The 21,099-nt window shown below is 32.8% G+C and overlaps 1 protein-coding gene across 1 annotated transcript; it reads right to left on the reverse strand.

The window, feature by feature from the left end:
- Positions 1–794: 794 nt before the first annotated feature.
- LOC114743492 (proteasome subunit beta type-2-B-like) lies at positions 795–9,776 on the reverse strand. Its single transcript, XM_028931701.1, has 5 exons — positions 9,531–9,776; positions 9,318–9,444; positions 7,946–8,263; positions 1,390–1,468; positions 795–1,108 (listed from the first exon to the last, which is right to left on the reverse strand). Exons 1-5 carry the CDS (start codon positions 9,725–9,727, stop codon positions 795–797), a joined length of 1,035 nt encoding a protein of 344 aa, XP_028787534.1. The 5' UTR covers positions 9,728–9,776.
- Positions 9,777–21,099: the final 11,323 nt, after the last annotated feature.

A 21,099-nucleotide genomic window follows, 5' to 3' on the forward strand; every position in this document is an offset into this window, starting at 1 on the left:
ATGAACAATACGTGTTTAATAATACATACATATATATATAAAATCTACAGGAATTCTCAAACTGCGTGCAATAGCTCATAGGCCATAAATTTTTTAAAAAGATATCTAGTACCTTAAATACATGGCATACGCAACGTCAGATTTTATGCAAATGCATTAGGCAAACTGTAACTGGATATAGACTAATTAAGAAGGATTACCATCATCACTAGACATGATATTCATAATCATCAATAAAACTATTCAATCTCTTCCAGTTAAGCCGATCCCCCATGCCGGCTCCTAGGTGGCTCCTAACTCAATTTACTGTTCATAATGGACTCATGGCTTGGGTAACCAATTTAGAAGTTGCATTCGGCTTCGTGCAAGCCGTAATTATATGTTGGCTTATGTTGGCTTCGTGGTCAGTGTGTTGAGCCATTCTTTTTTATTTACCTGATATGAAATATTTGAATTATCCCGCCAACTCCTGACCTCCAAATATGCTTGGGTAGGACATTGTGTGCCCTCACTTCCCTTCGTTGCCAACCTGGTATGAAGCACATAGTGAGTAATACTTATTAATGAGCATCCTCAGCTACTGAAGATGGTTTCCTCGGATGAGGAGACATTCCTACCTTTATTTTGGTTCAGGTAACAAGTATCTTCTCTGATAAGGATTTTTCAGGAATAGTCTACTCCTTGTACTTAATGTGCTTTCTCTAACACCAACTTTAAGGTATAATATGTATCGTTCGTGTATTCCCCTTTGGTTCATGCAATTCATGGGTTTTTGCATAGTGGCTCCTTCAAGATCAGCCATATATCAATATTTCCTGTTCTCCAAGATCAGCAAGGCTGAAGGATGCCACAGTGCAGGAGAGGATTTTGTGGTGTCTTGATAAGCAGAGGTATTTTTCGATGACTGGTTTCACAGTTCGAAGGTCAAGGAGTGCATGAACGCTTTCTGTTTGGACAGGAGACAGTGATATGCAAGTCTTGGGAGCCATTCCCAGAGCTGCTAATGACGTTACTTGTCTATGCGACCCTGACGCTTGGTTAGTGCGTAAGTTGTATGATTTTGGTCTTAGTTGGTGGTGGCTTATTACCACTGACCAGTAGTTGCTGCCTGCAGAGGTATGCAGTATTCTGAAGTCATTCAGTCGGCCATCGATGGAAGGATAGAGAGGTATGATGAATCTAGTATTAGCCACAAAGATTATGAACGTCCATTTCATGCGACTGTTGCTTTATTTTTGCACTTTTATGCGGTTTAATCTATGACAGAACTTTCGTCCATAAAAGAACAACCAGAATGATTCCAACAACGCTTACATACTTATAGTTGCTATGCTGTTTATATTTATCGACGCTAACTAAAATTTTCTAAAATTTCCTGGAGGTGATCACCTCGAAGTGTTGGCCATCCATGGATGAAGGAAGTGGCTAATCTGAATGGCTTCAGGAAAATGGTGCATTCCGGCTCCAGCTAGGACAAGTGGATAACATGCTCACTACAAATAGTTAGCAAGATAATACTTTTTTATTATTCCTCAATAATCTTTATATGTAAAAATTTGTAAATCTCTTATTATGTAGATTATGAATATGAATTATGAATCAAATTTGTTTTTATGTGCTTATAATTAGAATGAATTTTGTGATCTTTCTCACACTTATGTTTTTCTCCAAAAACATGGGTGTGAAAGTTGAGTCAACTATTTGTTAACTAATATTTAATATTCAGTGTGTAAGGCTTTGTTTGGTTAGGGTTTTTTTGAGGGGAGGGGAGGGGAGGGAAGAGGGAGGGGGGGGGAGGGGAGGATGTGTTTGGTTGGGAGGAGGGAAGGGGAGGGGAGCTAAAAAAATTTGTCCTTTTGTGTTTCCCTCCCCTCCCCCTCCTCCCCTTCCAAATTGGAGGTTTTTGAAGGGAAGAGAAATATTATGAGAATCTTGACAAATATGCCCAAGTTATTTTTTGAATATTTCAGTGGTGCCCTCTTGGTATTTTTTTGGTTTCACATGATTACCTTCGCATTCCTTTTTGCGGTCACTCAGTTATACACACACAAATATAATATGCATATATGTTAATATATTAATTACTTATATATATTAATATATATTATAATTATAAAATGACACTGTTAATATCATATATATTTTTTATTTCCTAATATGTGGAGGGTATTATTATATAGTTAAGGTCTTGTCTTTTTTTCTCCCGTTCACTTTTCTCATATATATTATACTTTTATTTCATAATTTTTTTATCACATATAAGTGAGGTAATTGGTTTTTTTGAAATTGATAAATTAGGAAATAATAATTTTGATATAAATATTATAATAAAAGAATAAATCAGTCTAAATATAAAGATAAGGGCATATTTATCAATTTATGATCCCCTTCCTTCCCCTCCCCTTGTGAACCAAACAAGAAATCTCCCCTCCCCTCCCCTGTCCTCCAACCAAACAAAACCCATGACCTCCCCTCCCCTTCCCTTCCTTCCCCTTAATTAACCTCCCCTCCCCTCCCCTCCATTGAACCAAACAAAGCCTAAGTAATTGCGATATATGTTTTCAGAAAATTAATAAACATAAAATTGAAATGACTTTTTATTTTTGGAATATATGAATCATAATAATCAAGTGTCCTGATAACTATTTATTAACTAATGTTCAATATTCAATGTTTAAAGAATTATGATATTTTTTAATAAAATTAATAAACTTAAATTTGAAATGACCTTGTTATTTTTGGAATATATGAACATTTGAATTCTAATAATCAATTGTTAATGGTATTGGAATGTGGGATAATTTTACGCTATAAAAAATAGATGTTAATAATTAACAATCGATTATTTAGCCGATTAGGAGGTAGCAATAATATTGATAAATTGAATATTGAATTCATGATAGTAAGGAAACAATAATATGAATATCAGATCAAGGTAACCAATGAGTAATTAATTTTGGCTATATCTATTACTAACACGATATATCTATCAATATTAGTACATTCGGCCAATATAATTAGCTTCAATATTAATGGTTTGCCTCATGTGACCCGACATGTATGCATCCGACCTCTATAGTGTGAACTCTTGTTACACTCTAAGATGTGTCTAATGAGACAAACACATTTAGATGGCCCCTGAAATGCGAAGGAACTTGACTCCATAACTTTCCCAGCGCCTTAAGAGGTTGAAGAATTCATCTACGTTGCGCATTGCATTTATTGTTTTTTTTTTTTTTGCCCGATTATGGATTGGGTTGACGAAGTAATTAAATTGAGTATTCAGTTACTTATATTTAAATCCACACCCGCAATGTATGCTCTGTCAACGCCGGGTATCATCATGATATGAGTCTGCAAACTGTAATTTATTTAATGTTTTTGTTTGATTCTTCCGTTATCTAGGATGCTTGGTAACCTAAGGTCCTATTTGGTAGGAAGTATTGAAAATTAGGCATAAAGATAAGGATTGGGATTGAGAAAATCTATTAAAAGAGTGTTTAATTAATATGAGAGATTGCTTCTTATATGGAATTAGCCAAAACCATGCGTGTGCGATTAGGGAATACCATGGGGAAAAGTAGCATTCCCTATTCCCATCTCTATGGGTTTGCCTAATTCCTTATAACAAACAATTACTCGAATTAAATACTATTTGAATAATTTTTTTCAATTGTAATCCCAATCCCTAGCCTTTAGTTTCAATGCTTCCTACCAAACAAGTTCTCAGAACTGACATATGGGGATGGGGGTTTGAGTCTCTGGACATGGTAACGTATGAGTTGTTTTTGAAGCTATTTATAGGTTATATCAGAATAGAGCAAGCTATTATTTGCATATTTATATAAGCTGCCGTACATTGAGTGTTGTGTTAAAAAAGTTGGTCAAAATATGCATGAAGGCTAGAATATGTCAAATAACATGGATTATATTTTCTGCCTTATATTTAAAGTTTTTTTTAACCTTTGAAAACTTTTATTGAGTAGTCTTCTTGGCTTGCCTCTATTGGAAAAAGTTGCCCTGATACAAGAAAGCAATATGATGTACTACATTCTCGATCGACGAAGAGAGTTCTTATGATTAAATGCCGTTGGTTATTATTTATTATTTGTATACTATGATTGTTAATTTTTTTTCAGTAGTTACAATATTTTTAAACGATTGGAATCTTATCAGTGATGCAAATAGGATATATTGCATGCTTTATTACTAGATTAATATTTTTAATTCTAATTTTAAATTATAAATATGATTTGTTATGCTATACCATATGAAATGGAAAAGGTGCATGTTTTAATTTTGATCCTTTATAGTTGATTGTAATGTTAATATAATATCCGTCTAACGCTATTTCACTTGTCATATAATCTGGATTTTACTGAGGGATTGGACCTGCTAATAGAGAAGGTGAAAATTTGCATGCATTTGATCTTGATTATGAAACTTCGCTTGCATCCTGTTGTTTCGTCTGTATGCACATAGTCAAAGGTAAGGGAATCTGATCATTTTTTTTTCCAGTAGAGGAAACATTAAGAAGTCTATTATAGAGCGAAGTTGCCCTAGTTGAAGCCAAAGCAGAGTTTTGGAATTTTCTTAGTTACTGAACAAACTTTTTGTTCATCTAATTTGGATCTTTTTTTTTTTCTTCTGAGTAATTTAATTTGGATCTTATCAGTTATGCAGTCACATCCTCGAGTTTTTTAATGCTTTGGCCTCTTTGTCATTCCTCGATAATGAAAAACTTGGATAAGTATGATGGGAAATATGATCCATGGTCTGTGTAGTCGTAAGTATACTTGCTGATGTTTTTAGAGATCCTTCTCAGTTGTCTTTAGTTTTGCAAATTTTTGTTAAATTTACTTTCCTTCAAAGATGCAACTTCATGCGTTTCTATCATGTTATTGCAAATCGGATAGGACAGTAAAGAAAGGTCATCAAATGGGTATGCATTAGAAGGTTAGTTACTCGTGGACATTATTAACTTTTAACATTTTCTTTACCGTTGTCATTATTTCCCGTATTTTTGTTAATGTTTCTTCAAAGCAGCAATATCATATATTGCTGACAGTTTATCTGACAAACGAAATGGCAGTAATTACAAGCAGTAAAGCAAAGTGATACAAAGTATTCCGTAATATGATGGCAATTATATGTGGTGTGAGATTAGGTTGATGGTTTCTTGTATCAGTGATGTTTTCTCAATATTATCTTCCAAATGAAGACAAGAATGTGATGATCCAGATACTTAATGCATTCGGTGATACTTTGTCTATGTATTCTTCTTCCGATGCAATGCTGCGGTATATCTCATGGACAAAACACCTCATATAAATGATACTACCTCCGGCTCTAAATATAAGAGCTAGTTGATTAATTTGAGTAGATTAAGAAAATAAGTTAAGTTGGTTGTTTGTTATAAATATGTGTTGTCTTTTCTAAAATATCCTTGCTAATCTAATTTATTGATTAGAACTACCACTATTAGAAAGACTATCTTAGAAAAAAAAATAGATAAATATGAGAGACAAAATGGATTGAGTTCTTATATTTAAGATCAAAATAAAAATCAAAAGAGGTCTTATATTAAGGACCGGAGGCAATATATACTTTTCCAATTGCACTCATAGAAATTGATGATATATGCTGCCGTAGAAACTCATATAGTCTATTGCAATTGCACTTGATGTTCTAACTAACTCCCATCATGTCAAGAGTTTCTCTTCTAAAAGATCAATGAAGGAACCGGAGAGTCATTGTGAGGGTTATTAAGAGTTCTGAAAGGAATCATATGCAGTATTTGATTGGTAAATTTGATCTGTAAATCATGTTTGAATCATTAAATTACACCATTTCTGCAATCGCTAATTTTTGTATCTAATTATGAACATTAGCTATTTAGTAGCTGAGTACAATTTTTGTAGTGTTTTTTTTTTTAATTTATGATGGATGTTCAATAAATTAGTTTAAGTTTCCGAGGATGTGATAGTGAATTAGTTGTTTTGTACCATGTTTTGTCTTAATATTCCTAATTTTTGCTCCTTATGCAACGCACGGATATCTGGTGCTAGTTTAATTTGTGGCGGGTCCAAATCAAGATCTAAAATTGTTGTAAGAAGTATGTGCATATCAATAAAAAAATAAATAATAATACAAAGGTATACAATAAATTAAAGATACATTTTTAAATTGGAGTTTAATGTTAATATTTTTTTGAGTTTTTCATCTATTCTAGTATATTTCAAATTAAAATACAGGAAATGCATATATATGACATTCAAATCCAATAATCCAAAAGTCTGATTGGTAAGAAGAATTGGTTGGAATAGAAAGGAATGGAATGAAGAATTTTCAAGTGAGAACATGTTTGGTAAGGAATGGAATAAAAAATGATGTGGTGAAAAACTTTATGTTTGGTTAGATAAATTTAGGTTGCAAAATTGAGCCATTTTGTTTTATTCACATTACCCTCAATAAGAGAATGTAATATTATTAAATAAAAAAAATACTTTTCAAACTTATAGAATAATAATATTATTAAAAACTCAATAATTCAAGAAAAATAAATGAATAAAAATTACAATAAATAATATAAAATTTTTCCTTATCATTATCTAATTTTATATTTATATTTAATTATTCACAACGAATTACAATAATTTTACTATTGATAATATTTTAATAAATTTTACCTACACCCCTGAAATGAGCATAATTTATAGGGAAAACAGATATTTTGATGACTTGACACGCTGAGAATAACTAAAAATTTCTCTAAGTGTGATTGAAAAATTTAACATATTAGATATGGGAAATAAACTTACAGGCTTGTTTTGTTTCTTGTTTCGAAAGCAATTTTTTATTTTTAAAACAAAAAAAAAACTTGTTTGATAATTTGTTTTTAGTTGATTATTTTAAAAAAACACAAAAAACAATAACACATTTTTAAAAAATAAAAAACCAAAACAACTTTTACATGTTATCTCATTTTTGTTTGTGTTTTTTATTTTTTGTTTTGAAAAATCTTAAAAAATCTTCTTCTCTTCTTACCTACCATCTGGCAAAATCTATCACTTGCTATGGGTGATTTTTTCTGCCTCTTTTTTCAAAGGATGATTTTTTTAAAAAAATTATTATCCAATCTCTCCACTGCTCATAGCCTCATAAGGCATCCCAAAACTCAATTTTACAGTCGCCTCAAATCACCAAAAGATGAGCAAACCCATGAATGCAACTGTTATACCAATGTCCGCTTACAATTACAAAGATGTGCACTCCCGGCGTCGCTGGCGCTGCATGGCTTAATAGTACCAGAGGGAGAAATTTAGCAACGCCCCGGAATTTTTCTGGCATAGGCATCGGGTCGCTGTTAACAACCCCTAATTCCAGAAACGACGCATAATTACAGAATCGCCCTTTTTTATTAATTTTAAATTTTAAAAATAATTATTTCATGTAAATATATAATAAAATAAGATAAAATATATTACACAGAAAATTGGGGGAAAATATTCCATTAAAAATTTTGAAAAATCTTCTTCTCTTCTCAGCTGCTATCCAGCAACATCTATCACCTGTCAAGTGTGATTTTCTGTGACTCTTTTCTCAAACATGATTTTTTAAAATTATTATCTAAACAAATTCTTTTATTTGTTGTTTTCACAACTTGTCCTAAGAAACAATTTTATAAAATTGTTTTGAGCACAAAAAAAACAAAGAACAAAAACAAAAATGCCCTTAATTATTGTCATTTTTAGATATCCCACTTGCAATATCTAGAGAAAAAAGATATTTCGATGAAAGTATCAGTCATGAAATCACACATATTAGTTTTGGGAAACCATGGCTCTGGAGAGAGATCATGGCTCAGGGAAAACCACCGGAACACAATCTTTTTTACAATCAATTTTTCCACCTAACGCAAGGAGGAAAAATTATTTCTTCTAACCCGAAGAATAGCAGAATCATCAACTGGTTTGTGCACTCTTACTCCATCCTTATCAATGATCTTGACACCATAGTTTTCTGACTTCACAATCCGCCTGGATTTCAGTTCCGCCATGCAATCATCCACCAAACGAATTGCTTCTTCCAGTGACATTCCGCTTTTGTAGCGATCGACCAACATTCGGAGTCCATAATAGCGGCCATCACCATCAAAAACTCCCTTCTTAGCCGTTTTAAGTGAAGCAGTGCAGTCAATATGGTAAAAGGAAGGGCCTGTCCCTTCGTCATAGCCCGCAACCAGCATGCTCACTCTCTCAACCTAACCAAAATTCACGCAGGAATTAACTCATCATCCATTGTTCAGGCGATACATTGCAGAGAACAAATTTAAGCAAGCTTCCAAACTTAGCTGATCTCCCATAGTGATCAATAACAACCTATCACAGGCGTACCATATCGCTTCTAAATTGTACATAAAAACAACTTTAGCTAGAGGAGCTTCAAGAATAAATTTTTTGTCTCACTTTTCTAGGGATTGGGATTGGTAATGAAACAGATAGTGCCGTTGCTCCTCATGCCATTGAAATAAATAAAAAAATTTTATGCCACAGCAAAGAAAATAAAAATAGAAAGGGGCTTCCTTGTACAGAAACAACCACAGATTAAATCATTAAGAAGCAATGGAGCCCTAATGCCGGCCCCTGAAGGAGGACCTGCTCGGACATCATTATTCATTCAGCTATCTGCTCATTGAGGGAAATCACATCCTAATGGTCCACAGATCAAACAATCCCCGAAGCCCCTTATCCCGGTGGTAGGACATAGAAAAAAGAGCACAAAACCACAGCCATAATCGTTAAGTTTATATAGGAATTGTGTTTACTTCAGGTGGCACAGATGCAATTATTCATAAAGGACTAGCATCAAACGGACTTCACTGCAACAGCTCAGAAAAATATTTCCAGGCATTCATAAAGGAATACAACACTCTGACCGAGCAAGTAAAGATATCTCATACATGAAAGCTTGCTTTATTAACAATGAACGATACAGAGACTACCATACCACGTCACTACTGAAGCAATTCTTCCATTGAGTAAGGGAACATCACAAGGAATTCTAAAATTTCAAGATCATCTTCCACCCAGCGTGGGTGCCAGGCGCTGTACCCTACACATACATGCAATACCAAAACTCCAGAATTCACTTGTCAAAAATAATGGGGGAATTTAAACAGGCAGTTGGTGTCAACACAAAATTGAAACCCATAAATTTTAAGGCTAAAAGCTGAAACCCGAACCCAAGAACCTAAAATTAATCAAAACAGTCACACGAAGAATAATAAGCAGGGATTGGAAAAAGGGAATCCTCACCTCGCCTTTGCGCAAAGCAGCGTCGAGCTCGCCACGGATGAATCTGGCGGTGGCGAGAGTGGTCCAAGGGATCCCATCCCCCTGAGACTGAGCCAACTTCTCCTTTATGGAATCCATGAACGGATACCTGCATCAATACGAGTGAATATCACAAAACAAAAATCACTCAAAAAACGAAGAAACCCTAACATCAAACGAGAGAGAAGGTGGAACCTGTCCCCAGGATAACCAATAGCGGCGATGAGCTTGTGAGAATCGAGGACCGTGATCTTGTCCGCGGTGGTATTGGGACTAACGCATCCTAACCCCGTCGCCGCATCCGCCGCCACAATCACGAAGCCATCTCCTACAAGTCCGAATACGCACTCCGTCATCTTGGTCATCCTTCTGAAATCACTTATGGTCTCCATTTTCTTGATCCGCTGCCTTTGATCTCCTTCGCTCCTTTTATTTCCCTCCGAGGCCTCCTTTGTTCTCCGGGGCGAAGGAGCCTTCGTGCACAACAGGTTGGGTAGCAACAAGTTCGGTTCGGGTTGATCCAACGGTGGATGCTGCCAATCCGCGCAGTCGGGCCAGGTTACAAATAATTCATTTTTCTCTTTCTTTTTTTTTTTTTTGGGATAACATAGAGAATCCTCCTCAAGATTCTACTAGATCGCCAGCAACATTATCGCGATCAGAAGCCAAAATAGAAGACAACTCAGTAGGAGTAACAGTGACAATATGAAAGCCAGAAATAGCATCAAGACCCCTTTTCGATCGATTGCACTCCCTGTTTGCATGATCAATTCTCACGTTCCATTGCCTATTTGGAAGACCTCCGATTTCACAAAGAACAGCATAATCAGCGCGGCATTCCTCCGGAGTAGCATTAATTAATTCTACTGCAATGGACGCATCAGATTCAAGCACAACATTACGGTACCCAGCATCCCATGCAACTTTGAGTCCATGTAAGCATGCCCATAACTCAGCGGACATCGCGTCTCCCTCATTAAGCTTAAAGATGAACCCGCGTAGAAAATCACCGGCAGGATTACGGATGAGTCCTCCACAAGCGCATGAGCCCGTGAGGGTCGAGAAAGCTCTGTCAACATTTAGTTTGACCCACCCTTGATCCGGTGGTTGCCACTTGATGTCGAGGGGATATGTTGGCGCACTCCTTGAATCGGAACACCCCCAAGATGTTTTTGAACCGTATCAAGGTTGCTGAGAAGAGCTCTGGTATTAGCAATGATTGTTTCATTATTCACCTGCTTCTTTTTTCCAGCATAACCATGGTGGAAAAATCACTTTTTAAATTCTTTCCCCCAACCCGAATAGCACAATGCTAACTGGTTTGCATACTCTTGCTCCATTCTCATCAAGGATCTTGACACCATAGTATGGTGACGTCACAACCCGCCTGGATTTCAGTTCCACCATGCAATCATCAACCAAACGAATTGCTTCTTCCAGTAGCATTCCGCGTTGGTAGCGACTATACAACATTTCGAGTGCGTAATAGCAGCCCATCACCATCGGAAGCTCCCTTCTTAACCTTTCCAAGTGCAGCAGAGAAGTAGGGAAGAGCCTGTCCCTTCGTCATAGTAACTTGAAAATTACTTTGTGCTGCGAAGTTAATATATATATATATATATATCTCTCTCTCTCTCTCTATAGGCAAAGGTACAAGTTACATTTTCCTTGTTTAAATTTTGAAATATTTATCTGAAATTTGAGACTGAGGAAGAATATTGTGGGAAGAAGTGGTGAAGATGATGAGAGTAAGAGGACGAGAGAGAGAGAGAGAGAGAGAGAGAGAGAGATTCTGAGAAACAACCAATGAGGAAAGGCTCTTGTTGTTCAGGTTTTATGCAAGAGAAGCATATTGAAACAATGATTTGGCCTCCACCCCCTCCTATGCATTCTCAATTATTATGTGTACATTTTCGTGTCCTTTCGTATTTTTTAATTTTTTGTATTGTACACAACGTGGGGCATGCATAGGCACGTGTCTATATCTATATATATAGATGTGGGTGGGCACCATATGTTTGTCGTACAGAATCCAGAAAATGGTTGGACTGAGACTTGTGAATATTATGAATTTTCTCTTAGTTGCCTTAGTGTATATTTGGTTTTCTGCTGATTTTGATGGAAGAAGCAACTTTTGAGTTGCAAAACACAGGTTTGATTGTTTTCAAGGAAAAACCAAATACATCCAATAGGTGACGTCCAAGTCTTCTTAAATGGGAAGAAAAATGTCACAAGAAGATGTTTAACTTGACGAGACTAAAGAGCAAAGTTGTTAGTGTATTCTAATACACCTTAAAAAAGAGCACGAGATGAGAGCAATGAGAGAATTTTTGCTCATTACAATGTTCAGGTTTTCTTATAGTTCAACTTGCTGCAGATTACATTTTCATACTAAAATTTAAAGTATTATTCTCCTTTTGTCCTTAATATGGGGGCTAAATCACTAATTTATAAAAATTAGTAAAATTAATTTAGATAGTTATTTGTAAAATTGTGTATTATTGATGATTTTCTAAAATGTCCTTTTTAATCATTCATATTGAATTTGATATAAACCCCATAATATGTATATGCAATCAGTATGGATAATTTGAAAAAAAAATTATAAATTTAGGAGACATATATACTAGACTGAGATTTTATATTTATGATTAAAATAAACTTATAACTAGCTCATATATTTAAAAGTAGAGCGAGTACTTTGGTTTTTGCGAAAAAATAATAGAAGTGTGATGATAATCGGAGTCATTTTCTGAATATTGATGTATGAATTAAGGGGAAGTGGTCCCTGGCAGACATGGATAATCAAAGCTGGGTGCATGCACGGATTGTGGATGGATGCTTTAGGATGCGGGCTGATTAACTTGTGATAATGACAGCATCAGGATCAAATAACTGCTCCATCTTATGTGGGCATCTAAATTGTAAAGTAATGTGGTGGATGCTTGTGCTTCATGATACAACCAACCTCATCATTTCAAATGCCACATCATATCGCCACAAAAGCTTTGTTCCATTCCAACTCATAACCCCTTCTCTTCTGTCTACTACCATACCTTTCCCACCTTTCATTTCTTCATAATCCTATTTCTCCTCACCTGAGTTTTCTTCTTCCCAGTGTTTTGTCTGTTGCTAAAAATTACAACCACGAGCATTATCGATCGAGCAATAACTTTTATCCACATTAGAATTCATCATAATTCTTTGTATTTTTTAAATATAATTTTAAAGACGTGTCATATGAAATTTGAAAAATTAATAGTCATATTCATACCTTATAAGAAGTGTAACCTACTAGAGTTTTTGTATGTTAAGTTCGTAACCCTTTTTCATCGAAAGTACACGTTTCTTACTAGGGAAGAAGATAAGCTGTCTGAAATATAACAAAACCCATTTTGCTTTCCCAGAAATGAAGATGTGACTCTTAAAAGTCCAAAGACAGTGGTTGAGAGGCCATCCACTTGGTCTTTTTGTTCGTCAGATAGGCTCCTCAATCTTATACTTTTGGAATTTAGGGTTTGTTTCAATCGTTAGCAATGTCAATTTGTGAGAAATGGGGTCAAACAAATAGAAACAGGATAACTTTCTTTATGTTCGTTATTCCAAAGTTTGAAAAATACGCATTAGTCTCCCGTTTCATAAGTCAAGGCGTCAAGCCTTAGTTTTAGAAATCATTAGACCAATGGGCTGCGTTGCTGGATCCATAGAATGAGGGTTAGGCCAAGTTCGAATGATGGGGATTTAAGCCTTGTCTCTTCGGCTCCAAGCCCCAGTCCCTCCCCTCTCGAGTTTGTTTGTTTCAGAAACGGACAAGCAAGCTTGATACAACAATGCAGACGCGGAGAGCTTCTACAAGTCTCGCTCTTCAAAGCGGGAGCTCGAGTGTGAATGGTCAATGAAGTAACCTCCTTGGCTGTCATCATTGAAATTAGGCTTATATATCAGTTAAGGTTTCCAATTTTTATTCTAAACTTCAAATATCATAATCCAAAATTAAGTACTCCTCCTATACTTAATATTGAGAAGGGGGAGAAGAAATTGAGAAAGATGTTTAGGATGTTGTGAAAAAAAAATAAGTGATATTAACTAATTTAATTAATATCTTTATTTTACTCAAATTAGTTAATTAGATCTTATAATAAGAATTGAAAGAATATTTTAGCTCTAACTTGTTAGGAACAATCAAATTATACTCATTTACATCCCCCAAATTATTTACTTTAATAAAAAAAATTTCAAAATTCTTAAATATAAAATTATTATATTTTAAATCCTAAAATCTTATTTCAAGTTTAAACCTCAAAATTAAATGATAAAAAAAGTTGATAGTACCTCAAATATACATAAAAAAATAATTTAATCAGAAATTTCATAATATAAAGATTACATTTCTTACAAATAATGAGCTTTTAAGATAAAATAATTATTTTAAAATAGTAAGTCTAGCAACAAATAAAAATAAACCAATAAAAATGATCTACAAAATTAGTTCAAAAATACTACAATAATCAATCATCAAAACTCAACAATTGCTTCAAACTTTAGATTAAAAATTTTTTTCTGAATGACACAGAATTACTATTATTAGATAGATCGAATTGAGTAAAATAATCTTCATAAAATGAGTTTAATTGGAAAAAAAAAAAAGTCATTGTGCTTACCAAAAATATGTGCAAAAAAAATGAAAAACAGTAGGGAAGGAGGCTACTTTCTCACCCCTAAAAACTTGGGATAAATTAGAGTTAAAAACCCTATTTTAAAATGGAGAAAATGATGACTTCAAACCCTTTTTTTTAATTTTCACCCTTTTTCTTTTTTTGGTTGCTTTCATTATTTTTCTTAATAATTTCTTTTATTTTTAATTAATTTTTTCATAAATCATGTTTGAATAAAATCTCTTTACTCAGTTAATTATAAGATAAAATTACATTTATCATAAAATAATTATTCTAAATATTTAAATCTTAAGAACAAAAATTACAACATTGCATATCTCTACTTCATTGCCGTTGCACCACTTCTCTTGCATCTGTCCTAGATCCAACTATCAAACACACCCTGACTAAAAAGTCACCACACCCTGCACCTTCTCACTCCTCCGTTGACCACTGGGTATCAAACTACCATCCCCAGGTACGTTCCTAATTCTTCTTTTCTTTAATCCAAATTGTTGTATGTGCTAATATTTGGTTGTGATAGTTTTCTTTTTTAATAATTTCCGAGTGGTTGAGAAAAAAATTAATGCAAGATCTCGTAAAAATTACTTCATACAATATATAGTAATTTTAAAGTCTCATCCCCATCATAATTTCCATCCTAATCCATTATAGTTTGCATTCATACTAATTAGAATAAGTTTGAAAAAGAAAAAAAAAAAAGAACATTACTCCTCCTTCTTCTTCTTCATTCTTCTCTCCTCAGTTAATTTCCATCAAATCAAGAGGATTCTCTATCATATTAGGAGGATCTCCCTGTTCATGTTCACTTTCTTTTTTTCTATACTGATAATCTTTGTCTACATAATAGTCTTGTAATATTTCATGATATCATCTGTCCATATTATCTTCTCCCCAAGTAAATCGGTCTCTCATAACCGCCTGGTACAATATCATCAACTGTCATGTCTCTTATATCTATAATACAAAGACTTTATATATCATCATATAAATTATACTAATAGAACTAAAATTTGAAGGACTTTTATTTATAAAATATTAACTAACCTTCTAACAAATATCGATAAAGCAAAGTCACCGTTATTCCCATATGTTATATACTTTTTTGTAAATATATTTCTGCTCTAGTATGCATTGGCAATCCTGCATGGGCTTGGATTCTAAAAAAATATTCTCTTGTTACAGAGTTAATTAAATTAGCTAGAAAAGAGAACTAATTAATAAAAAATGATTTAGTGGAAAATGAATTACCCATCCTCATTCATTAAATTAGTTAAAAAAGAGAATTAATTAATAAAAAATGATTCATTGAAAAATAAGTTATCCCATCCTCATTCTATCCCCTAAGGATGGTTTGATTAACTGACTATATCTCCGTATAAGTGGTTTGGCATAATATCCCATTTCAGGATTGAAACCTGATTGTGATACTAAATTGTAAAGCAAGATAGAGTTATTCAATGATAAAAATATAATTGAGATAGAGAAATAAAGTTATGAGAATAAATTGAAATTTGAAAATTTTTTATTAAAGTAAAAATTTGGAAGCTACTTGAAGATTTAATCGAGTAAATTTTTCCATACCAAAAACTAACAAAAGAATTTTATAAATCGGTATCAGAGTCAAATCTTGATCCTGTATGATTTATTATAATTCGTATTCACACTAATTAGAATAAGTTTTAAAAATAAAAAAAATTAAAAAAGAAGAAGCACATTCGTCCTCCTCATTCTTCTTAATTCTCCTCCCCTCAGTCAGTTTCCATCAAATCACGAGGATTTTCTATCATATCAGGAGGATCTTCCCGTTATTGTTCACTTTCTTCTTCTCTGTATTGATAATCTTCGTTTGTATAATATTCTTGTAATATTTGATGATATCACCTGTCCATATTATCATTGAACCCCTACTTCTCCCCCAGTAAATCAGTCTCTCACAACCGTCTCGTGCAGCATCGTCAACTCTCGTATTTCTTTCTATTGGCAGTGCTACATATGTCCGGCTGATATACTTAGGAAATTGGTTTTGAGCCTCCATAGCTTATAGCCAATGTCAACAACTGCACAATAGCTGTTAACAGTTAAAAAAAATAATATAAATAATGAAATTAAATTTTGTAATCCTCAAATTTAACTTCAGTTTTTCCTTCATCATTTTTCCAATTAATTCTCGAATGAACAGCTACGATAATATAATCAAGAAGCGCAAGGGCTAAAGTGGTGGTGCCTGTGTGCTTCTCCAGACAACCACCCCATGACCTCTTTACTACATGAGATTGCGCATGTAGTAGCAAAATTCAGTATAATCGTCAAGCTGAATCTCATGCCACATATCATCTGATACGTTCATTGATAGATACTCTGCATCCCACAATATGTGGTAATGTCACAAAAAATATAGTCACAGTATCCTTTAGATTAGGAATATATTCTGCTCCAAATGGATTGCAAATTAATGCAATTCTACAACTTTCTTTATACCAAAAATTTGGAGGCTAATTGAAAATTTAATTGAGCAAATTTCTTTATGCCAGAAGAAAATAAGAGGATTTTACAAATCGGTATCAGAGTCAAATCTTGATCCTGTGTAATCCATTATAATTCGTATTCACACCAATTAGAATAAGTTTTGAAAATAAAAAAAATTAAAAAAGAAGAAGCACATTCGTCCTCCTCATTCTTCTTCGTTCTCCTCCCCTCAGTCAGTTTCCATCAAATCACGAGGATTTTCTATCATATCAGGAGGATCTTCCCGTTATTGTTCACTTTCTTCTTCTCTGTATTGATAATCTTCGTTTGTATAATATTCTTGTAATATTTGATGATATCACCTGTCCATATTATCATTGAACCCCTACTTCTCCCCCAGTAAATCAGTCTCTCACAACCGTCTCGTGCAGCATCGTCAACTCTCGTATTTCTTTCTATTGGCAGTGCTACATATGTCCGGCTGATATACTTAGGAAATTGGTTTTGAGCCTCCATAGCTTATAGCCAATGTCAACAACTGCACAATAGCTGTTAACAGTTAAAAAAAATAATATAAATAATGAAATTAAATTTTGTAATCCTCAAATTTAACTTCAGTTTTTCCTTCATCATTTTTCCAATTAATTCTCGAATGAACAGCTACGATAATATAATCAAGAAGCGCAAGGGCTAAAGTGGTGGTGCCTGTGTGCTTCTCCAGACAACCACCCCATGACCTCTTTACTACATGAGATTGCGCATGTAGTAGCAAAATTCAGTATAATCGTCAAGCTGAATCTCATGCCACATATCATCTGATACGTTCATTGATAGATACTCTGCATCCCACAATATGTGGTAATGTCACAAAAAATATAGTCACAGTATCCTTTAGATTAGGAATATATTCTGCTCCAAATGGATTGCAAATTAATGCAATTCTACAACTTTCTTTATACCAAAAATTTGGAGGCTAATTGAAAATTTAATTGAGCAAATTTCTTTATGCCAGAAGAAAATAAGAGGATTTTACAAATCGGTATCAGAGTCAAATCTTGATCCTGTGTAATCCATTATAATTCGTATTCACACCAATTAGAATAAGTTTTGAAAATAAAAAAATTAAAAAAGAAGAAGCACATTCGTCCTCCTCATTCTTCTTCGTTCTCCTCCCCTCAGTCAGTTTCCATCAAATCACGAGGATTTTCTATCATATCAGGAGGATCTTCCCGTTATTGTTCACTTTCTTCTTCTCTGTATTGATAATCTTCGTTTGTATAATATTCTTGTAATATTTGATGATATCACCTGTCCATATTATCATTGAACCCCTACTTCTCCCCCAGTAAATCAGTCTCTCATAACCGTCTCGTGCAGCATCGTCAACTCTCGTGTTTCTATCTATTGGCAGTGCTACATATGTCCGGCTGATGTACCTAGGAAATTGGTTTTGAGCCTCCATAGCTTATAGCCAATGTCAACAACTGCACAATAGTTGTTAACAGTTAAAAAAAATAATATAAATAATGAAATTAAATTTTGTAATCCTCAAATTTAACTTCAGTTTTTCCTTCATCATTTTTCCAATTAATTCTCGAATGAACTGCTACGATGATATAATCAAGGAGCGCAAGGGCTAAAGTGGTGGTGCCTGTGTGCTTCTCCAGTAAATCGGTCTTTCATAACCGCCTCGTACAGCATCGTTAATTATCATATCTCTTTTATTCCTACAATACAAAGACTTTATATATCATCATATAAATTATACTAATAAAGCGAAAATTTGAAGGACTTTTATTTATAAAATATTAACTAACCTTCTAACCAATATCAGTAAAGCAAAGTCACCCCATTCCCATATATTATATACTCCTTTGTAAATATATTTCTGCTCTGGTATGCATTGGTAATCTTGCAAGGGCCTGGATTCTGAAAAAATATTCTCTTGTTACAAAATTAATTAAATTAGCTAGAAAAGAGAACTAATTAATAAAAAATGATTTAGTGAAAAATGAGTTACCCTTCCTCATTCATTAAATTAGTTAGAAAAGAGAATTAATTAATAAAAAAATGAGTAATCTCATCCTCATTCCATTCTCCAAGGATGGTTTGACTAAACTGGCTGTGGGTCTGTTTGGATCAGCGATTAGAAAAGTAGCTTATTGAAAGAGTAGCTTATAGAGAAGTGAAGTTAGATAAAAGCTAAATTAGATAAGTTGAATTATGTTTGAATTAGAGGTCAGAAAAGCTAGTTTACAAAAGTAATATTAGTAAAAGATTGTTTGGATTATGGTTGAGTAAAAGTAAGTTTAATTGTAAAATGACGAAAATAGGTATGAGTTTTAATAAATAATGAAACATGATAAAAAAATAATTTCACACAATACAATAAAATTAAAATAATTTAATATGAAGAAGTCAAATTTAATGAGTGACTTAAATTTTAAAATTTTACATAAATCATAAAAAATATTTTAAATATAAAGTGAAAGATAAAAAAAATGAATTGATATAATATAATGAAGAAGTGAAATTTATAGAGTAGATTAAAATTGAAAATTTTAGAAAAATCATAAGAAATATTTTAAATATAAAGTGAAACATGATAAAAAAAATTACATAATACAATAAATTTAAATTAATTTAATATAAAAATTTCAAATAAAATAAATTAATTAAATTTTAAAATATTAGAAAAGTTATAAAAAAACTATTGTAAATCATAACAAAGAAAAAAATTCCGTCCACGACATTCTCTCCCCCTCTCCCCCCTTCTCTCATTTTCTTTTTCGTTTGAAGCAACCATGGGAGTTCAAAGGCGAAGAGGACGATAGCTACTCTTCACCATTGGCTGTATCATCAGAGTACAAAGAAGACAAAGATGTGCAAGCTGAGTCTTTGGGTCCTAGTATCAAAGAGATTTTTTCTTCATCAGAGAGAAAAAATCAAGGGAAAATAACGGTTCATAAGCTCCTTCAGATAAGCTCCCTCTTTCAGCTTATTTTTAATCGTACGTTTGCTTAACTTTTGGCTCTCAAGCTCAGTTGCGAAGACACTATGCCAAACAACATCAAATTTTCCAATTGAGCTTTCCTCAAAATAAGCCGCTTATAACCCAAAATAAACTCTCCCAAATAGGCACTATATCTCTGTATAAATGGTTTGGCATAATATTCCATTTTAGGATTGAAACCTGATTATGATACCAAATTATAAAATAATCAAATAGAGTTATTCAATAATAAAAATATAATTGAGATAGAGAAATGTAGTTATGATAATAAGTTGAGAATTTGAAAATTTTTATTAAAGTAAAATTTAGAGGCTAATTGAAATTTAATTGAGCAAATTTTGTTATACCAAAAAATAATAAGAAAATTTTACAAATCGGTATCAGAGTCAAATTTTGATCCTGTGGATTATGTGTGAATTGTACAACTTGATAGCAGAGCTATTTGAGATTTAATATAAATTTATGTATAAAAAATTAACTAATATTTTTTAAACTTGCATTTAGCGAATTTCAAACCATTTTACTAATATCAGATAATTCTTTATTGATATTATTTTGTTTCTTTTGCAAATTGTATATCACATAAAACCTTTATAGCCCATTATTATCCCATTTTATTAGGATGGTTTTTAGCAACTGAATATATAAATTTTATCGCAAACTCGATCATATAAATTACTATTACTTAATATATTATAAAGTTGATCTGTTTTTTTTCTAATGGAAATTGATATACCTTTAACCACTTATTGAAACAGTTAAATTAACTCATATTTTTTTTCAATTTGCATCTAATAAATTTCACATCACTTTATCGATATTAAATAATCCTCTTCTAATACCATTCTTTTTTTTTTCCTGTGAGGTGCATATCCATAAAGACTTGACATCTCATTTTCATCCAATCCTATTAGGATAATTTCAACAACTAAATGTATAAGTTTTGTCTCAAACTTGATTGATTGGGTAGTGTTGCTTAGTATATAATAACATTGATATGTTTTTTCCTTAAGCAATGATTGATGTATTTTAACCACTCATCAAAAATAGCTAAATGCTTCTTTGAAATGGTACACATATCCAGCCTTTGTAGTTACTAGGCCACTACCTATTCCCTATAACTTATCACAAGTGTCAACAACTGCACAATAATGGGTAACAATTAAAAAATAATAAATATAAGTAATAAAAATAAATTGACTCCTAAAATTTACCTCTTCTATGATTTTTCCAACTAATCCTTAAATCCATTGCGACAATACTTCCTAAAATACCACTTTAACAACTTCAAATATATGTTATTAATCCAATCTTAAATATAAAAACTATGTAACTAATTTTCATCCAATCAAATATAAGTAAGTCGAATAGATTACTTAATCATAACAAATGTGATTCAATTTTTTTAAAATAACCTTGTATAATATTAAATTATATACCTCTATAAGTTAAGTAAATTAACGTTAAAAAATAATAAATATCAGATATAAAATTAATTTAAATTTTATATTTAGGACATATACGAACCACTAATAAGGTTTTACAAATAGAACTGGAGTATAATATAAAAATAAATAAAAGTATAAATAAAAAGATTCAAGTTGTC

Source organism: Neltuma alba, unplaced genomic scaffold (assembly GCF_004799145.2).
Source record: "Neltuma alba isolate B1F8T4 unplaced genomic scaffold, ASM479914v2 tig00004039_pilon, whole genome shotgun sequence".
NCBI lineage: Eukaryota > Viridiplantae > Streptophyta > Magnoliopsida > Fabales > Fabaceae > Neltuma > Neltuma alba.

Coding starts and splice junctions, on each gene's coding strand:
- LOC114743492 (XM_028931701.1), bottom strand. CDS start 9,727: ATGGAGACCATAAGTGATTTCAGAAGGATGACCAAGATGACGGAGTGC. Junction 8,264..9,317: donor CTGCTTTGCGCAAAGGCGAG/GTGAGGATTCCC, acceptor AATTTTGGTTAG/GTTGAGAGAGTGAGCATGCT. Junction 1,109..1,389: donor TGGATGGCCAACACTTCGAG/GTGATCACCTCC, acceptor ATACCTCTGCAG/GCAGCAACTACTGGTCAGTG.